This window comes from Aureococcus anophagefferens (genome assembly GCF_000186865.1).
Source record: "Aureococcus anophagefferens unplaced genomic scaffold AURANscaffold_5, whole genome shotgun sequence".
In the NCBI taxonomy this organism is placed as follows: Eukaryota; class Pelagophyceae; order Pelagomonadales; family Pelagomonadaceae; genus Aureococcus; species Aureococcus anophagefferens.
The window spans coordinates 1741688-1760598 of record NW_008705565.1 but is presented as its reverse complement, the minus strand read 5'-3'; the positions used below and the strand labels follow the sequence as shown (position 1 = coordinate 1760598).

The following is an 18911-nucleotide window of genomic DNA, read 5'->3' as shown; positions in this document are numbered from 1 at the left end:
AGTTTGCGCGCGGCGGCATCGCCGGCGACCCCGGTCGCCTCTCGAGCGCCGCGGGCGCGAGGTGGGCCGCACCCTTGAAAACGTCACTAGGGCAGTAGCAGCCTTCCTCGACGTGGCTCGTGTCGCAGGGGCACGGCGGCGCGTCGTCCATCGCCATCGGGCTTTCCCGAAAGTGGTCTTTGTGCAGCCCGTTGTTGAAAAACGGCTCCGGGGCCCGCGGGGCGCCGCCCGCGTGTCCGCTTTCCGACGTAATGTCCATCATGTCGACGTCCGCCATCCCCGTCCCCGCGCGGCACCCGCGCTCGGACGGTGGCAGAGAGCGCGTCGCCCGGCCGGCTTGTTTTAGCGTCGACGGGAGGCGGATGCTTCAAGGGCGACCACCACTCCCGAGTGCTCGGCTCCGACGCCAGCTCCGCCGCCGCGACCGCGGCGGGCGGCGGGCATCGAGGCCTGCATCGACGTAGCCTCGACGTCTGCATCGGCCCCTTCCTCCGCGAACCACGCTTACATCCCCCCGTCGCCGCCGCCCGTGGGCGCGGAGTTGGTCAGGAAGGTGCGCTCGTTGTTCTCCAGGTCGTGGGGCGGGAGGCTCGAGACGTTGCCGTGGACCGCGTTGATCTTCGCGAAGAGGAGCCGGAGGACGTGCTCCCGGTCCTCCAGGGTGAGGTCCTTGAGCTGGACCTTCGCCGACAAGTTGTGGGGCATGGTGCCCGGCGCCGGCGGGCCCATGCCGTCGACGTCCTTGCCCGCCTGGAGCGCGCGGATCTTCGGGAACTTGGCCGTGCCGTCGCCGAGCGTCGCGGTGCGCATCTGCGTGCGGTACTCGGCCATGTCCGCGCGGTAGCGCTCCTGGCGCTGCTTGACGATGTTCGCCTTGACGTCCTCGAGCGCCTCCAGGAAGAACTGCTCGACCTCCGTGCGCTGCTCGAGGACCTGTGTGGAAACCAAATCTTCAACCCGACTTCAATGTGCGCTTACGCGACAGTTTCGACGCAATCGCTTCGGCTTGGCTTCGAGAACTCGACGAGAGCGATCGATCCGTCCAAAAATCAGCCGAATCGACTTGGATGTGACCGAGCTAGAGAATTCTCAAGTTTGGTCAGGACCACCCAACCAGTGGTTGGTTTCCACACAGTCGAGGACCATCTCCGCGAGGCGCCGGAGCTTCGAGAGCTCGCGGTTCTTCAGGCGGAGCATCTGCCGGAGGCCCGCGGCGTCGAGGGTCTGCTCCTCGAGGGACGCCTGGAGCGAGCGTCTTAAGTGGGCCTTCTCGCCCTGGAACTTCTTGCCCGCGTCGCGGAGGAGCTCCTCGAGCGCCGCGATCTTCTCCTCGCGCTTCTTCGCCTCGCGGTTTTTCACGTGGGACTGCTTCGCGTACTCGCCCTCCTTCTCGCGCGCGAGCTCCATGTCGCGCCGGAGCACGCGCACGGCCTCGTCGACGGCGTTCTTCTCGCTCTGGAGCTCCGCGGTCATCTGCTGCTGGAACCGCAGCTCCTCGGCCATGCGCCGGTTCTCGCCGATGACCTTGAGCGTGTCGGCGTCGAGGCCGTTCTGCATCTCCTGCTTCGCCGCGCGCCGGATGTCGGACGTCCGCTTCTCCAGGTCCTTCTGCATCTTGCTCTTCTCCGCGAGGAACTTGCGCTCGTTCGCCGTCGCCTCGGCGAGGTGCCGCTCCTCGGCGAGCTTCAGCGCCTTCTCCTGCTCCTCGATCTTGGCGTCCATGGCGAGCTTCATCTCGCGGAACGTGTCGACCTTGGCGAGCTCGTCCTCGAGCATCTGGATCTTCGCCGTCGACGTCGTGTCGGCCGTCTGGAGCTTCGTCTCGAGGTCCGCGACCTGCTCGCTCTGGCGCCGGACGAGCGCGTCGTGCTCCGCCTGGCGCTCCGCGTCCTGGTGGGCCATGAGCTCGTTCAAACTGTGGATGCGCACGTCCTTGCCCTCGAGCTCCTTCTGGAAGTACGCGACGAACTCGTGCGTGTCCTTCTCGCCTAAGAAAGGAGCGGGGTTTCGCGAGCTGTGTTTCTTCCGCGGTGGTTCCACGCGGCCGTCGCGCTCTTCTCGAGGCGCGTCTTGAGGAGCTCGTTCTCCTTGCGCAGCACGTCGTAGCGCCGCGTCAGGCTCTCGAGCTTCTCCTGCTCGAGCTGGTGCGTGAGTTTGAGGACCTCGGGCGGCAGCGTCAACACGCTGTCCCGGCCGCCGGCGTCCATCGCGGTCGACGCCGGTGTGTGGCTCGACGGCGCGCGCCCAGCGCGCCCCCCGTGCCGACCGGCTCCTCGCGCGAAACGGGGCTGCCGACCGGGCCCGACGGCTTGCTCTATGCCCTGCGTTACCGCTCCCTCGATTAGGATGATCTTACCTTCATCAGCCGGGGGGTCCCCGCCTGGGGTCCGCGGCGCGCGCACCCCGCAGCTCCGCGCGCCGCGGCGCCGCGCGCCGCGGCTCCTCTCGCGCCTCGTCGCGGCGACGCGGCGGCGGCTCCACGGATGCTCGTCGCGCCGCCCCCGGCGAGGCGTCCTGTGTCCGACGAGGCGAGCTCGCGGCTGCCGCGGCGCGAGCTCAGGCCCAGGCTGGCACGAAGGGTATTTAGCGGCGCGCAACTAGCCTGGGCTATTTCCGGCCACGTCCGAGGACGAGGGGGCGCCTCCGCCGTGGAGCTTGCTTGGGCGCGTGCGCGCCTAGTTGTGCGTGATGGGGTAGAAGAAGTGGTGGTCGCACGAGTCGAGCTGGGAGTGCATCATCGCGCCCGTGACGCCCATCATGGCGGCGCGGCCGTTCTGGAGCTCGCAGGTGAGCGCGCGCGTGCGCGCGGCCGGGTCCGTGATCTGCTCCGTGAAGGGGTAGCCGCCGGGGATCGTGCCCGCGGAGCCGTCGTAGCCGCCGGGGAGGTTCTGGGGGCCGCCCGTGTACTGGGACGCGGGCATGGCGACCGTCTCGGCGATGCCGCCGAAGAGGGCGATCTGCACGAGGCCGAAGGTCGGGATGTTGCCGAGGGCGGCGAAGCCCATGCCGTCCTTGAGGATGTCCGAGAACTGGACCGAGCCGTCGAGGTTGATCGAGCCCGGGAACGTGATGCCGAGCTCCTGGACCATCATGCCGATGAACGCGGTCATGGCGATGCGGCCGTGCTTGATCTCGACGGCGCGGCGGCGCGCGAGAGACTCCTTGTCCTCCCAGAAGAGGCCGGAGGGCTCGATCGGGCCGGGGTCGACGCCGATGGAGTCCTTGACGACGACGGACGCCTTCTGGGTGGCCGGCGCCTGGAAGGCGGCGGCGGGGGCGACGAGAGCGAGGGCGAGGGCGAGCTTCATGGTGATGAGTGTGAGTGTCTGCGGCGGGAATTGCGCGTCTGCGGCGGGAATTGCGCGGGTGAGTGTTGCAACGATCGAAGGCGCGCATATTCAAGGGAAAAGATCCGATGCGCCGCGCGCGTCGAGGACGCGACGAGCGGCGGGGAAATTTGGTGGGCGGGTCGAGGGTTGCATGGGGAGGGGCGGGGGGAGGGTTGCGGGTGTGGGAGATTGGGTGGGGACGCGCGCGCGCGGTGCGACGGACGCCGAAGCAATGCGGGTGGCTTTGCTTTGAAGAATCGTGTGAGCGGATCGAGCCCGCGCACGTGTCTTCTTGTATCCAATACGGGTCGGAGGAGCAGGGGTAGTGCATACCTTACTCCAATACTATCTCAAATCTGATTGGTGGCCCATAGGTGGCAGCCCGCCTCCAAAACCCAGGACAACCGCTAGAAGAGCTTTCTTGTGACGGCCCAACGCAAGGTGACCAAGCACGCAGCACAAAGCACGACCATGAAACACCTCCCGCTGCTCCTCCTCGCGCTCCTCGCTCGCGCCGCCGCCGTCGACGACGAGCAGCCCACGCAGCCCACCTGCCAGTCGGCCCTCGGCGTCTCCTGCACCACGGCCCTCAACGCCACGCTCGCGGCCGTGCGGCCGTCCTGCGCCGCGGCGCTCGAGGACTACGCGGAGAACTTCGAGAGCACGGCGAACCAGCTCGCGCGCTACGCGTCCGCCGACTTCCTCACGTTCATCGCGCTCTACGTCGAGTTCGCGCTCGACCCGGTGAAAAACATCCAGACGCTGCTCTTCGAGATGCAGGGCCACGTCGACGACCTCGGCGACCCGGCGGCCTGCGGCACCATCGCCGGCTTCCGCTACTTCGTCGTCACCGCCGGCGGCGGCCACCCCATGCTCGGCGCCTGCCTGCCCGCCGCGTGCTCCGCGGGCGACGTCCGGGCGGCCTTGGCCGCCGTGCCGCTCGTCGGCACGCTCACGGCGTGGTCCGTGCTCGACGACGACTTTTCCTTTGAGTTGGACGGCGCGGGCGTCGCCGTGATCGTCGCCGCGTGCCTGCTCGTCGCGCTCGCTTTGACGGCGACGGCCGCGGACGTGGTCGCGGCCGCGCCGGCGCCCGGCGACGGCTACGCGGCGCTCAACGGCGGCGACGCGCCGGCGCGCGCGACCCCGGCCTGGCTGGCCTGCTTCTCGCTCCGGCGCACCTGGGGCGAGTGGCTCGCGGGCCGCGGCGGCCCCTTGGCGTGCCTCGACGGCGTCCGGTGCCTGTCCATGCTCTACGTCGTCTACGGCCACTCGATCCTCTGGCCGACGCAGGCGCCGGGCTACACGAACATGTACGAGGCCGTCGTCCCCCACGACGGAAAAGGGTACATGGCGACGGTGCGGGGCCAGGTGCTGAACGCGGCCGAGTTTTCCGTCGACACGTTCTTCTGGCTCAGCGGCTTCCTCGGCGCGTTCGTCGCGTCGAAGGTCGCCGCGCGCGCGACGACGTGCACCTGGATCCCCAGGGCCTACCTGCAGCGCTACCTGCGGCTCACGCCGTCCTACGCCTTCATCGTGCTGCTCTGGTGGAAGGTGCTCCGCGTCTACGGCTCGGGCCCGGTCTGGGCGCAGCAGCGCGGCGAGTACCGCGACTGCGCGAAAACCTTCTGGACGAACATGCTCTACGTGAACAACCTCGTGCCCTTCCACGGCACCGAGGATGCCTGCTACGGCGTCGCCTGGTACCTACCGAACGACATGCAGTTCTTCCTCCTCCTGCCCGGCTTCGTCTCGTTGAAACTCAAATCGGCGGCGGCGGCCTACGCGGTCCTCGGCGCGCTGGCGCTGGCCTCCGTCGCCTACGCCTGGTGGGCGGCCTACGCCTTCGACCTGTCCTTCGCGACCTTCGACGGCGGCGACTACTTCCCGGACTACTACGTGCGGCCCTGGACGCGGATCCCGCCGTACCTCGTCGGCGTCGCGACGGCGTTCTACTACGCGGACGCCGCCAAGGACAAGGCCCGCGAGCCGCCGTCGGCGCGCGTCGCCTACGGGTCCCTGGCCGCGGGCCTCGCCGTCGCGGCGGCGCTCGTCTTCGGCTCCTACCCCTTCTACCAGGACGCGCCCTCGGGTCCCGCCAAGTGGAAGAACCACCTCTACCTCGCGCTCGCGAAGCCCGCGTGGGCCTGCGCGCTCTCCCTCCTCGCCCTGCCCTGCTTCTTCGGCCGCGGCGCCTTCGTCGGCGGCATCCTCTCGCTCCCGGTCTTCGCGCCCCTGGCCAAGCTCACGTTCGCGGCCTACCTCATCCACCCGGCGGTGCTCGACGTCTTGTACAAGTCGTCGACGGACGCGCGCGTCGTCTTCACGGAGGTGGGCTGGTACGTGGCCTTCCTCGGCGTCTCGGCCATCGTGCTGCTCTGCTCCCTCGTCGTCCACCTCTTCGTCGAGCAGCCCCTCGTGAACCTCGAGAAGCACGTGCTCCGCGGCGAGCCGCGGCCGCCGCGGCCCGCGCCCGCGCCGGAGGCCCGGGCCGGCGCCGACGTCGTCTAGTTCGCTTGTCTGTTTCCTAATTGCGCCTGATCTAGCCCCCCGGCGCGGCGGAGGACTCGACGTCGACGGCGCCCTACGATGTTTCGTTGCCATCAACCTGATGCTGAGACACGCCCTTGGAAAGTCGGAGGAGAGACGGCATGGTCCAGCACATTTGGGCCGCGCCTATATATATATGCATGCTGCTGCTCTTGGTGCCGTTCGCAGCACCTCTCGCGCGCGCGCCGCGCAAGCGCACCAAAATACCACCCACAACAAAAAGCGCCGAAGCGCCGCTCGCGCTGCGGCGCGCGACGACGACGCTGGACGGCAATTGCTCCATCTGGGTGCTCGAAGTGGCGGACCAGGGGTGGTGGCGCGCGTCGACGGCGGCGGAGAATCCCTACGGCGCCAAGCTCTGGCCCGGCGCGCTCGCCGCCGCGGCGCGGCTCCGCGCCGTCGCGGCCGGCCGAGACGTGCTCGAGCTCGGCTGCGGCAACGGCTTCGCCGCGCTGGTCGCCGCCGCGAGCGGCGCGCGCCGCGTCCTCGCCACCGACGTGTCGCCGAGGGCCCTCGACCTCACGCGCCGCGCGGCCGCGGAGCAGCGGCTCGCCGTCGACGTCGCGGCCTTCGACGCCCGCGGACCGGAGCCGCTGCCCGCGGGCTTCGACCTGCTCGTGGCCAGGGCAGGAAAAGAGTGATTCAAGTTCGCTTCAACATGAGTTTTCCGCGCGCGACCGTTCCGGAAAATGCATCCACGCGTCGAGAACGCTCCGAGAGATGATCGCTCATCCAAAAATTAGCCGAAACGAGTGGAAAATGGCCGAGATATCAGTCTCCAAAGTTGGGAATTTCGCTCTCTTTTCCTGCCAGGCTCGTGGCCGCGGACGTGCTCTACGACGCGCCTCTCGCCCTCGCCGTCGCGGACCGCGTCGTCGAGGCGCGGGCGCGCGGCATGGACGTCGTCGTCGGCGGGTCGCCGGACCGCGAGGGCCGCGACGCGTTCGTGGCGGCGCTCTCCGCGAAACTGCCGGGCGCGGCGTTCGAGCCCGCGTACGACGTCGGCCACGAGGACCTCAAGTGGAAGCGGAAGCGCGTCGAGGTGCTGCATCTTCTCGAGGGGGGCGGCGTAAGTTCTGGTTAGAGGAGCGCGCCTATTTTACCCGCCCGTCCCCGCCGCCGCTCCTAGGCCACGCCGGCCGCCGCCACCGTGGGGTTCCACGTCGCCGCGTCGTCGGGCGCCATGGGCGCGAGCTCGAGCTGCGCCCCCGCGCTGCGCGCCTCCGCCTCGCCGCGCGGCGTCACGGGGTCGACGTCCGGCGCGACGAGGCACGGGTAGAGGACCGCGTCGACGGCCGCGAGGCAGCCAAAGTGGGCCGGCCGCGGCGGGTCCGCGCCGTCGCCGCAGCCCGTCGGGATCGCGAGCGCGCGGAGCGCCGCGTCCGTCGTCGCGCCGCCGACGAGCGTGGTCACGACGATGAGCGCCGACGTCGTCGTCGCGAAGAGGTCCCGGTGGCCGTTGTCGTTCGGGAACGCGTGCGCGCAGGAGAACGCGACCGCGCCGCGGAGCCCCGAGAACCAGAGCATGTGCTGGAAGTTGGGCGGCACGACGTCGCCCGGCGCCGCCTTGCGGTTGAACGCGTGGGCGATGGGGTAGACGTGGGACGCGCGGCCGACGAGGCACGCGACCAGCGCGACGGCGACAAGCGAGGCGGACGAGTCGCGCGCCCAGTTCGCGAACGGCAGGCTCAGGCCGAGGTAGAGGAAGACGGCCGCGTCCGCGAGGTGCGCGAGCGTCGCGAAGACCGCGTCCGCGGACGCGCGCGCGTCGTCGACCAGGTTCGGCCGGCACCAGTGGCGCGCGCCCATGGCCGCGAAGAGCGTCGTCACGATGCCCGACATCTCGACGAGCTCCGCGACGAACGCCGGCGCGAAGACGAAGATGGCGAGCACGGCGACCTGGAGCTTCGCCGCCGCGTGCGTCGCATCGGCGTCGCGGCCGCCCCGGGGCAGGCGCAGGAGCCGCAGGAGCCCCGCGCAGAGCGCCGCGAGCGCCGCGCCGAGGACCATGGACCCCCCGAAGATGACGAAGAAGTCGAGGCACGCGATGAGCGCCGCGGACCCGCCCGAGCTCTTCGCGCTGCCCACGTGCTTCGAGAACGTCTTGAAGAGCACGATGCCCACGGCGTCGTTCAGCACCGACTCGCCGAAGACGAGGTAGAAGAGCTTCCTGTCGACGCGCCGCGCGGCGAAGACCGCGAGCACGCTCACGGGGTCCGTCGCCGACACGAGCGCGCCGAAGGACAGGCACTCCGCGAAGCTCACGCCGCGGCCGCCCGCGGAGCTCCACGCGAGGACCGCGACGGCGACGACGACGGAGCTCGCGAGCGTGCCGAGCGCGGCCAGCGACGCGATGGTCCCGAAGTTCGCCGCGAGCCACCGCGGCCGCAGCTCGTAGCCCGAGTGGAAGATGATGGGCGGCAGCAGCGCGAGGAAGAAGAGCGAGTTGTCGAAGCCGAGGAGCGGCTTCGTGAAGAACGTGTGCTGGCGCTTCGTCGTCCGCGCGTCGTAGATCTCCTTGCAGACCAGGCCCGCGACGACGCCGACGAGCAACACGACGCAGGCCTCGGGGAGCCACGCGAAGCGCCGCGAAACGCCCGACCCGGCGACGAGGGCCACGATGAGGAGGAAGACGAAAAACGAGAGGAAGGTCGAGTCGCGCCGCATGTTCACGCCGTCGTAGCCCCAGGTGTGGTGCGCCATGTCGTAGATGGGCGTGCCGCCGCTCTCGAGGCGGCGCGAGTCGTCGCCGGTGGCGGCCGCGAGGGCGAGGCGGCGCGAGTCGTCGACGGTGGCGGCCGCGAGGGCGACCGCACAGGCGCATAGGACGGCGAGGCGCTCCATTTTGCGACGAGCGATTATTAAAATTTTTGCCACTGATTTTTAGCCTGCTTCCCTTTGTCGGCGCGCCTGTCGTTACCCGCAACAGCGCTTTGATTTAGCCGCTCTCGCGCATTCGATGACCCACACCGACGCGCCTACCGCCACTTGGTTTGATTAACATCTTTCCCCGACCTGGCCGAGCAGCTCTCCTTTTGACAAATGAACTACTCGGACACCGACTCGGACGATGATCCAGTACTCGAGGAGGATGTCGAGGATGCTTCTAGTCGCGGGAGACGAACACGATTTTGGTTGGACTTTTCGCGCTCGTACTTTTTCAACAACCCGGGCGCGGCGAACGCGCGCTTCAAATCAATTGGTAACGCCGTCGTGACAGGACAGAACGGTCACACGCTCCTCAGGCTTGCGGCGCAGTATGGAAACACGATTCTAACTCGAGAGATGCTCGCTCGCGGAGCGGACGTGGACCTCGGAGGGTTTCATTCTCGAGTATCGCCGTTGGCAACGGCCTCGTTCAATAATAATTATGCCGTTGCGCGGCTCCTACTCGACCGAGGCGCGCGTGTCAATGCTCAGTCCAATGGTTCATTCACCGCCCTTCACCGTGCCGCCGAGCGCGGACACACTCGTATGACACGCCTGCTCCTGAGCCGTGGCGCAGAGGTGGACGTAGTCAATCAACAAGGGGACACCCCCGAGACACGGGCCCGCAAATACGTCGGCGGTGAGGTAGCGGCCAACCTGCTCGGCGCCGTCCATGCCGCGGGCGGTTGGGCGCCGTACGTCGCCGCCCCTCGCGCCGAGCTCCTCGCGCTCCGCCGGGCGCTTCCGGAGCTCCGCGCGGGGGGCCGCGCGACCGCGCCGTCGAGCGTCGCCGTGCACGAGAAGGTCTTCATCGAAATCCCCGAGGACGTCTTCATCCACGTCTTCACGTTCTGGCGCGGCGCCCGCGAACTCGACGTCTAGAAGCGAACTTCTAAGACTTCGCAAGACCCCGCGCTCGCGCGCGCGCCTCAATTCGCCCAGACGACGGGCGGCGGCGGGTACGCGGGCGGCGGCGGGAGGTACGCGGCCTGGTAGGGGTCGAGGGCCGATTGCGCCGGCGGCGGGAGGGGCGCGCGCTCGACGACCTCGACCTTGGTCGCCGCGGAGCGGCCCCGGCGCTCGCCGATGACGAAGGAGACCGTGTCGCCCGCGCGGAGCGGCTCCTCGAGCTCCGACGAGTGGACGAAGAGGTCCGTCGCCGAGGCGCCCTTGGACTCGATGAAGCCGTAGTGCTTCTTCTCCGTGTACCAGCGCACGACGCCCGTGTGCCGCGCCTCGGTGGCCTTGCGGAGCGAGTCGCGGAGCGCGTCCGGGTCCTCGCCGGCGATCGCGTCGCCCGCGCCGCGCGCGGCCGCGATCCACTCGCGCTCGTAGTCGGACATGGTCGCCGTCGCGGCGGCCGCCGTCCGCTCGAGAGCCGGCTCGCTCGACGCCGCGGACACGGCCGACGCCGTGCGCTCTCGCGCTTTGAGCGGCGGCGGCGGCGGCGGCGGCGGCGACCGGGACCGGTCGTCCGCCGCGCGCGCCGCGGCGCCGGCGGCGTCGAGATGGTGCACCGCGTCGCCCGCCGCCGGCGCGGGGGCGCCGCCGCCGACGAAGGGCGCGAGCGACAGCGCGGCGAGCGCGTCCGCCGGTTCCGGATCGGATCCGTCCGCCGCGCCGTCCGGCGGCCGGTAGACGGCCGGGTGGTCGCCGGCGCGGTTCCGCGCCGGCCGGCGGCGCCGCGCGCGCCGCGCGCGCTTGTAGGGGTAGGCCGGGTCGCCGCCGCAGTCGCGGACGGGCTGCAGCGCGATGGGGTGCGGCGCGTACCCGCCGGCGCCCGCGTAGACGACCGGCGCCGGCATCATGGGTTGCGCATAGGGGTTCGCCACGTAGTAGGGCATGCCCGGCCCGTGCGCTGGCGCCGCGTAGGCGCCGGGCGGCGGCGGGTACGGCACATAATAAGGCGCGTGGTACGGCGCCTCGCCGGGGCGCATGCCGCCCATGGCCGTCGACCGCGAGCTGCCGAGCTGCTGCGATTCCGACGGCGCCTGGTAGGGTCCGCGGCACTCGCTGCGGTTCCGACGACAGCGACGCACGCGCTGCAGCGGCGGCGACGGTGGCCTCGATAGAAGTAGACTCCGCTTGGCGACGACAGGACTCGATGAGCTGTAGCTCTACGCTCCCGCCGCGATTGATCCGCGATGCTGTTTGCCGTTCCTCTTCATGATGCCGTCGTTGTGCGCAACGATGGCTGCCCCAGCGCTACGCAGAGGTTCTGAAGCTTGCTAGAGACCGAGGTGAAACAGCCGCAGCTGCCCTTCGATGGTCTTCCTCGACGGCGACGACGCCCTGCGCGGCTACCTGGAGCGCACGCGGCCGCCCGAGCCGAAGCGCTCCACGGTGCCCAGCGGCGCGTCGCGGTGCCTGCGGCGCTGGTTCGAGGGCGCGCCCGACGAGGACGTCTTCTTCGTGCTGGCGCTCCTCGAGCGCTACGGCCCTCAGAAGCCGGAGACGCTCGCGTCGGTCTTCGCCGAGGCCGGCGCCGAGGGCGCCGAGGCCGTCGCCGCGCTCGAGGCCGAGGCCGTGGGGCTGCCGGAGCTCTGCGAGGCCGCGCGGTCGCCGAACCTGCTCGTCGCCGTCGTCGCGACGCGGGCCCACGCGCGGCGCCACGCGCTGCTGCGCGAGTTCCGCGCCGCGGACGGCGCCGGCGCGCCGGGCGTCGACGCGGCCGCGCTGGGCGGCGTGCTCCGCCGGGCGCTCGGCCTCGACTTCGGCCCCAAGCTCGCGGGCGCCATCGTCCGGCGCCTGGGCCGCCACCCGCGGCGCCTGCGCCTCGAGGAGCTCATGTTCGCGCTCGAGGCGCGGCTCGTCGTCCTCGGCGGGCAGAGCACGCACGAGTCGCCCTGGGCCGACGCGGGCGTGCCCGACGGCGCGACGCTCCCAAAAAAGGAGGGATCGGAGACGCACGTCGCGACGGCGGGCGAGTGGCGCGGCGCCGTGTCCGGGACCCAGTCCTGGACGGGCCCCGTGATCCCGCCCGTGAGCCACTGGCCCCGCGCGCCGCTCACGCTGCGCGGCTGGCGGCGGACGCACGCGCGCGTCGCCCCCACGGCCGACGCGACGGCCGTGGAGCGGGACCTGGACCTCGTCGCGCCGGACCGCCGCGGCGAGCCCCGGGCCCTGGGCCTGCGCGCGTGGATCGACCACGGCTTCCGGGAGGGCCGCGCGTTCTGCTGCTCCTGGAAGCACGTCGCCGGCGCGCGCTACTGCGGCATCTCGCCGTGGCAGGCGGGCGCGAACTGCGCGAAGACGCGCTGGCGCTGCGACGGCGCGTCCCACGCCTTCGGCGTCGGGCCCGTCGTGCCCCGGGCGCCGCCCTGCCCGCCGAGGCTCGAGCTCGCGCCGCCGCCTCCACTCGAGGCCGCGGCCGGGACCGTCGCCGCGGCCGTCGCGCCGCCGCCCGGGGGCGCCATCCCGAAGCCGCCGCTCCACCCGGCCATCGCGGCCATGCACGTGAGCCGCTGCGCGCAGAACTTCGCCTGGTACCTCGTCCCGGGGGAGCCCGGCGCGTTCCGCTGCGGCGGCGGGTCGCACCACTGCACCGTCGCCGCGTACCGGTCGGGCTCCGCGAAGCCGGGCACGCCGTCCTTCAAGGAGTTCCTGGCGAACTGGGGCTGCGACGACCTCGAGGCCGTCGTCGCCGACGGGGCCCTCTGGGGCGCCGCGTCGGACTCGACGGACGCGCGCGAGTACGAGGCCGAGGACCCGCCGAACTGCCGGGCCCCGACGAAATCCTGGAACATCCGCGGGCTCTCCGTGGACAACTTCCTCAAGCGCCACTACATGACGGAGCATCGGATCGCCGCGGCGGAAGCGAAGGCCCAATCCGACCCGAAGCTGGCGGACGTCTGGCAGGCCTACACGAGGGAGTGCGACGCGCAGCGGGCCAAGGCCCAGGCCTGGGTCGCCGCCAAGGCCGAGCACCACTTCTCCAAGCGGCTGGCGACGTCGCTCCAGGCGGAGTGGGACGCGGAGATCGACCGGAAGCGGTCCCAGGCGCGCGTCGCGTGCAAGGCGTGGACGGACGCGGGCGACGCGCTCGTCGCGGAGCTCGAGGCCGAGGCCCGGGCCTACGCGCGGCGCGCGGCGCGGGCGGCGACGACGGGGGTCGTGGGCTTCGACCTCGAAACGTCGGAGGCGCACGGCTTCGCGACGGCGCGACGGAGCGACGCGCAGGAGGCCGTCGCGACGTGGACGGCGGCCTTCGACGCGGACGTAAAGTCGTACGACGAGCAGAAGCGGGCGCTCGCGAGCCAGGTCGACGGCGGCGCCGTGCTCGCGGTCGCCCTCACGGACGACGAGGTCGAGTTCGAGACCAAGAAGCGGCTCCTCGCCGCCGAGATCCGCGCCAGGGCGTCCAAGTCCATGTTCGCGTTCGCGGCGCGCATGCTCCGGCTCCGGGCCCGCGTCCGCCGGAAGCGGCTCAAGAAGCAGGCGAGCTCGACCCGGTCCGTCGACGGCGGCGGCGCGGAGCGCGCGTCGCCGCAGCCGTTGCCGCAGCCGTCGCCGACGCCCGACGCGTCCCGGGGCGTGCTCGGCGAGCCGTCGTTCGAGCCCGCCGCGCTCGCGCCCGTCGCCGAGCCCGAGCCCGCCGGCGGCGGCCGGACCTTCGCCCGCGGCCGCGCGCTCAAGCCCGCGAGCCCGCGCGCCGCGGAGCCCGAGCCCGCCGGCGGCGGCCGGACCTTCGCCCGCGGCCGCGCGCTCAAGCCCGCGAGCCCGCGCGCCGCGGAGCCCGAGCCCGCGGCGCAGCCCGCCGCGCCCTCCGGCAAGACCTTCTCCCGGGGCCGCGCGCTCCGCGTCAAGCAGGGTTAGCCGGGTCGAGGGCGCTGGGACCATCTAGATGCACTTAGCCGGGTCGAGGGCGCTGTCCGTGTTGCCCATGACGCCGGGCGGCCGCACGACGCGCACCCTCGCGGCCCACGCGTCCGGGTGCGACGTCGCCGGCGGCCGCGCGCTCTTCTGGTCCCCGCGCAGCGCCTTGCCGATGCCCTGGTTGTTCCACGCCTCGAGGATGCGGGGCCACATCATGTGGTCGCAGACGGTGAACGCGGCGAAGCCCGCCCGCAGCGCGTCGGGCCCCGTGTCGCCCGGGAGCATGAAGAGCCAGTCCCGCGCGAGGCAGGCGACGCCCCGGTTCCACTTGCAGAAGGGGGGCATGGGGTCGACGAAGGAGAGGTCCGGCCGCACCTTGAAGACCGTGTCGAACGCGACGCCGCGGCTGCGTTCGTGGTCGCGCATCTTCTCGCCGCACCAGGCCGCGTCGTGGATCTGCGCGATGCCTGCGCGCGGCGGGTCCGCGAGGCGTGGTCGACGGGGCGCCGGCCTCGCCGCTCTGCAGGTACTCGACGTCGCGCCAGGCCTCGTCGCCCGTCGCCGCGAGGATCTCGACCGCCTTGACCTGGCACGCGGGCGCGTCGTGGCGCTCCTCGCCCACGACGACCTCCGCGACGGCGACGTCCGACCGCGGCCCGCACAGATTCCGCGCCGCCGTCGCGAGCGTGCCGACGTCGTCCGTCGGCACGCGGCTCGTGTCGCCCGCGTTCTCCCGGGCCGAGCCGCCCTGTGCAACTGGACTTTCCTCGAAGAATCGCACCGGGGCAACGCACCTTCCAGCCGCGGTCCTGGGCCTTCAACCGCAGGAAGAACGACGCGTCGCCGCCAAAGGCCTCCGCGAGGTTCCGCTTGAGCGTCTCGTGGACCGCCGGGTTCGCGAAGGTCCGCGCGTTGCCGGCGACGCAGATGGCGACCTTCGGGCGCGGCGCGGCGCCGCAGGAGGTGTTGCGCGCTGGCTCCTCGAGGCGCCGCCGCTTCGAGCAGATAGCTCGGCCCGAGGGTCCGAGCAGCTCGCCCGACTTCACCGGCGCGGCGCGCACCTTGCCGTACACGATGTCGCCGAGCGTCTCGGCGGTCGTGGCTTGCGCCAGCAGGAAGGCGGTCCAACACACCATGATTACGCGCAGCCCCAGGGGGCGGGTCGTGGCTTGCGCCAGCAGGAAGGCGGTCCAAAACACCATGATTACACGCAGCCCTGGGGGCGAGCCAACCTTGCATCGATGCTGCCGAGACGCTGCCGCTCTCCGGCCCCGGTGCTGGTGCTCGGCAGGTCTGCTGGTGGCAGCACGTGCGACGTTGCAGCGCTGCACAATGAGCCTCTTCCCGTCGCCGCTCGTCGCCGCGCTCGGCGCCGGCGGCCTCATCCCGTTTTGCGCGCTCTCGAAGCCGGGCGCGGCGCAACTCGACGTCGACGACCGACTGGGCCCGCTGCGCCAACTCCTGGGCCGGCCGTCGCTCAACGCGACGGAGCTGCAGGTCACGTACGGCTGCATGATCCTCTCGTTCCTCGGCGCGCCGCACTGGGGCTTCGCGCTCGGCGGGTCGCCGCCGGCGTCGCCGCGCGCCAACGCGTTCCGCCTCGTCTGGGGCGTCACGCCGTCGCTCCTCGCGTGGCCCTGCGCGTCGACGCCCGCGCCGCTGTCGCTCGACGCGCTGAGCGCCGGGCTCGCCGCGGCCATGGCCGTGGATCTCCAGTGCTGGCGCGCGGCGCTCGTGCCGCGCAGCTACCTGAGCCTGCGCGTGCCGCTCACCGTCGTCGCCGTCGCGTCGCTCCAGAGCAGCCACGCGCGATTTAAGGCGCCGTGAGTTTTACGATCATGCCTTGATGCAGAGGAGCGCGTAGACCGCGAGGGCCGCGACCTGGAGCGGCCCGCGCTCGAAGGCGAGCCGCGCGAGCGCGAAGACCAGCTGCGCCGCCGCGGCGGCGTAGAGGCCGTTGCGGAGCCGCCGCGTCGGCCCGCGCGCGACCTGGGCCGCGGCGAAGGCCGCGGCCAGGACCCAGACCCCGTGCGCGCGCGCGAAGGCCGCCGTGACGCCCGCGGGCGCCGCCGCCAGGGGCAGCGGCGCGAGGACCGCGAGCGCGCCGCAGGCCGCGAGGCCGACGGCGAGCGCCGCCCACTGGGCGTCGACGCGCGGCCGCAGCTCCCAGCCGCCGGGCGCGGGCCGCCGGAGCGGCAGCACGGCCAGCGCGCCGTACGCAAAGGCGCCGACGCCCGCCGCGCGCGCCCAGGGCGCGTACGCCGCGGCGCCGCCGCTGAGCAGCGGCGCGGCCTCGAGCCAGGCCGCGGACAGCAGGCACGCGGCGGCGACGGCGACGCGCAGCGGCACGGTGGCGTCGCCCTCGCCGACGCAGTCGTAGGCCGCCGAGATGGCGGGGACGACGCTCAGCGCGGACCCGACCGCGAGCGCCTGCTGCGGCAGCGGCGCCGCCGGCGCGACGAGAGCGAGCGCCGCGGAGGCGGCGTAGGCGGGCACGACGCAGCGCTTGGCCACGCGCGCGCGCACCAGCGCTTCCTGGCACAGCCGTTCCTCGGCGGCGTCCGCCTCCGCGTCGCCGGCTCGGCGCCGATCGGTGACCAGCGACGTACCGGCGGCGGCGGCGAGCGGCGTCAGCGATTTCGTCGCCGTGGCGGCGGCCGCGAGCGATCTCGACGATGGCGTCGCGATACGTGGCAATGTTTTGAGCGCGGAGACGATTGGCAGGAGCAGCAGAGGAGATGCAACAAAGCGAACCATCGCGTCGATGTCGTGTGCAAGATCGCCGAAAATCTACCTCATCGGCCTCGACATCGAGCCACACCATCCACGCGTCCGTCGCTGTCGGCTGCGACGAGCCGCGCGAGCGTCGCGCCCATCCGCGCGCCGCCGGCGACGATGTCGCTGCCGCTGAAGCTGCTGTCCTTCGCCAAGTGGGCGGCGTGGGTCGCGACGGTCGCCTATGCCGTGAGCCTCGCCTACGCCATCCGCCTCAAGGCGATCCACGCCTACGGCTACGTGATCCACGAGTTCGACCCCTGGTTCAACATGCGCGCGACGACGTACCTCGCGGACCACGGGCTCTACGAGTTCTTCCACTGGTTCGACCGCCTGTCGTGGTACCCGCTCGGCCGGCCCGTGGGCACGACGATCTACCCGGGCATGCAGATGACGGCCGTCGGGCTCTGGCGCCTGCTCGGCCGGGCGCGGGCCGCGGGCCTGCTCACGTGGTGGAAGCACGTGCGGCGGGCGCCCATCTCGCTCAACGACGTCTGCTGCCTCGTGCCCGCGTGGTTCGGCGGGTCGGCGACGACGTTTCTGGCGCTGCTCACGCTCGAGTGCACGAACTCGTACGCGGCGTCGGGCTTCGCCGGCCTCATCATGGCCATCGTGCCCGCGCACCTCATGCGGTCCGTCGGCGGCGGCTACGACAACGAGTCCATCGCGCTCACGGCGATGTGCGGCACGTTCTACCTCTGGTGCCGCGCGCTCCGCGGGCCCCGGGGGCGCGGAAGCGCGGCCGCGCGGGCGGCCGGCGACGCGACGGCGGCGACCTGGGCCTTTGGCGCGCTGGCGGGGCTCGCCTACGTCTACATGGTCGCCGCGTGGGGCGGCTTCACGTTCGTCGCGAACATCGTCGGGCTCCACGCGTTCGTGCTCGTCGCGTGCGGGCGCTACACGGCGAAGCTGCGCGTGGCCTACAGCCTCTTCTTCTTCATCGGCACGGCAGGCGCGGTCCAGGTGCCCGTCGTCGGCTGGCGGCCCATGCGGGACCTCGAGCTCCTGCCGCCTTTGCTCGTCTTCGTCGGGCTCCAGTTCTACGGCTGGGCCGACGGCGAGCGCCGGGCCCGGGGCCTGGGGCCCGGCGGCTTCCTGTTGGCCCTGATCAAGGCGGGCATCGTCCTCGCCCTGCTCCTGGGCGCCGCGGGCGCGGTGCTGTACCCGCGGGGCTACTTCGGGCCCCTGTCGTCGCGCGTCCGCGGCCTCTTCGTCAAGCACACGCGCACGGGCAACCCGCTCGTCGACTCCGTGGCCGAGCACCAGCCGGCGTCGACGCAGGCCTACGAGCAGTACCTGCACCACGTCTACAGGCTCGCGCCCTTCGGCCTCGGGCTCTCGTTCCTCCGCTTCTCGGACGCGGGCGTCTTCCTCTGGGTGTACGCCGCCGCGGCCTACTTCTTCGCCAACAAGATGGCGCGGCTCATCATCCTCCTGGGCCCCGTCGCCGCGGCCCTGGGCGGCGTCGCGCTGGGCGCGGCCGCGGACCACGGGTTCGTCTTCGCACTCGACGCGGTCGTCGAGCGGTGCTTCGGCGCGGCGGAGGCCCCGGCGGCCCCGGCGGAGCCCGCGGACCCCAAGGACAAGAAGGCGAAGCGCGCGGCGCGGAAGCCGACGGCGCGCATGGCCGCGGCCGCGCGGCGGGCCGCGGGCGCGGCGCGAACCGCGTACCGCCACCCGGCGATCTGCCTGATCCGCGCGGCCGCGCTGGCCTACGCCGCCAAGACCTACGCGCTGCCCATGGCCCGCGAGTTCCAGGCCTACTGCGAGGAGCTCAGCGAGGGCCTGAGCCAGCCGTCGATCATGTTCAAGGCGCGGCTCCGGTCCGGCGAGGAGATCATCGTCGACGACTACCGCGAGGCCTACTGGTGGCTCCGGGACAACACGCCCAAGGACGCGCGCATCCTGGCCTGGTGGGACTACGGCTACCAGATCACGGGCATCGGCGAGCGGACGACGCTCGCGGACGGCAACACGTGGAACCACGAGCACATCGCGACGCTCGGCCGCATCCTCACGGCGCCCGAGGCCGAGGCCCACAAGATCGCCAAGCACCTCGCCGACTACGTCCTCGTCTGGGCCGGCGGCGGCGGCGACGATTTGGCCAAGTCGCCCCACATGGCGCGCATCGGCAACTCGATCTACCACGACTTCTGCCCGAACGACCCGACGTGCCAGCACTTCGGCTTCTACCAGGGCGGCCGGCCGACGCCGTCCATGGCCAAGTCGCTGCTCTACAAGCTGACGACCTACGGCGGCGACGGCCGCGGCGGCCAGGGCACGTACCTCAACACGAGCCGCTGGGAGCCCGCGTACACGACCAAGTACGGCAAGGTCCGCATCTTCAAGATCAAGAAGGTGTCCCAGAAGTCCAAGAACTGGGTCAAGAACGCGACGAACCTCCTCTGCGACGCGCCGGGCTCCTGGTACTGCCCGGGCCAGTACCCGCCGGCGATCAAGTGGCTCATCGACAAGCGGAAGCCCTTCCGCCAGCTCGAGGACTTCAACACGGGC

General features: G+C 71.7%; 5 protein-coding genes across 5 annotated transcripts; 2 read left to right on the top strand and 3 right to left on the bottom strand.

Moving 5' to 3' along the window:
* Nucleotides 1-504: 504 nt before the first annotated feature.
* AURANDRAFT_23254 (hypothetical protein) lies at nucleotides 505-1992 on the bottom strand (the record flags this gene model as incomplete). Its single annotated transcript, XM_009036711.1, has 2 exons — nucleotides 505-933; nucleotides 1144-1992. Coding segments are annotated over 2 exons (1278 nt in total), but the record flags the coding sequence as incomplete, so codon positions are not given.
* Nucleotides 1993-2569: 577 nt separating this feature from the next.
* Nucleotides 2570-3346, bottom strand: LHC18 (hypothetical protein; the record flags this gene model as incomplete). Its single annotated transcript, XM_009036710.1, has 1 exon — nucleotides 2570-3346. One exon carries the CDS (start codon nucleotides 3306-3308, stop codon nucleotides 2676-2678), a length of 633 nt encoding a protein of 210 aa, XP_009034958.1.
* A 454-nt stretch (nucleotides 3347-3800) lies between these two features.
* AURANDRAFT_62694 (hypothetical protein) lies at nucleotides 3801-8040 on the top strand (the record flags this gene model as incomplete). The annotated part of the gene is made up of 5 exons (XM_009036942.1): nucleotides 3801-5839; nucleotides 6103-6516; nucleotides 6693-6948; nucleotides 7009-7133; nucleotides 7659-8040. 5 exons carry the CDS (start codon nucleotides 3801-3803, stop codon nucleotides 8038-8040), a joined length of 3216 nt encoding a protein of 1071 aa, XP_009035190.1.
* A 1696-nt stretch (nucleotides 8041-9736) lies between these two features.
* AURANDRAFT_62693 (hypothetical protein) lies at nucleotides 9737-10150 on the bottom strand (the record flags this gene model as incomplete). The annotated part of the gene is made up of 1 exon (XM_009036709.1): nucleotides 9737-10150. One exon carries the CDS (start codon nucleotides 10148-10150, stop codon nucleotides 9737-9739), a length of 414 nt encoding a protein of 137 aa, XP_009034957.1.
* A 6415-nt stretch (nucleotides 10151-16565) lies between these two features.
* AURANDRAFT_10217 (hypothetical protein) lies at nucleotides 16566-18911 on the top strand (the record flags this gene model as incomplete). Its single annotated transcript, XM_009036789.1, has 1 exon — nucleotides 16566-18911. A coding segment is annotated over one exon (2346 nt), but the record flags the coding sequence as incomplete, so codon positions are not given.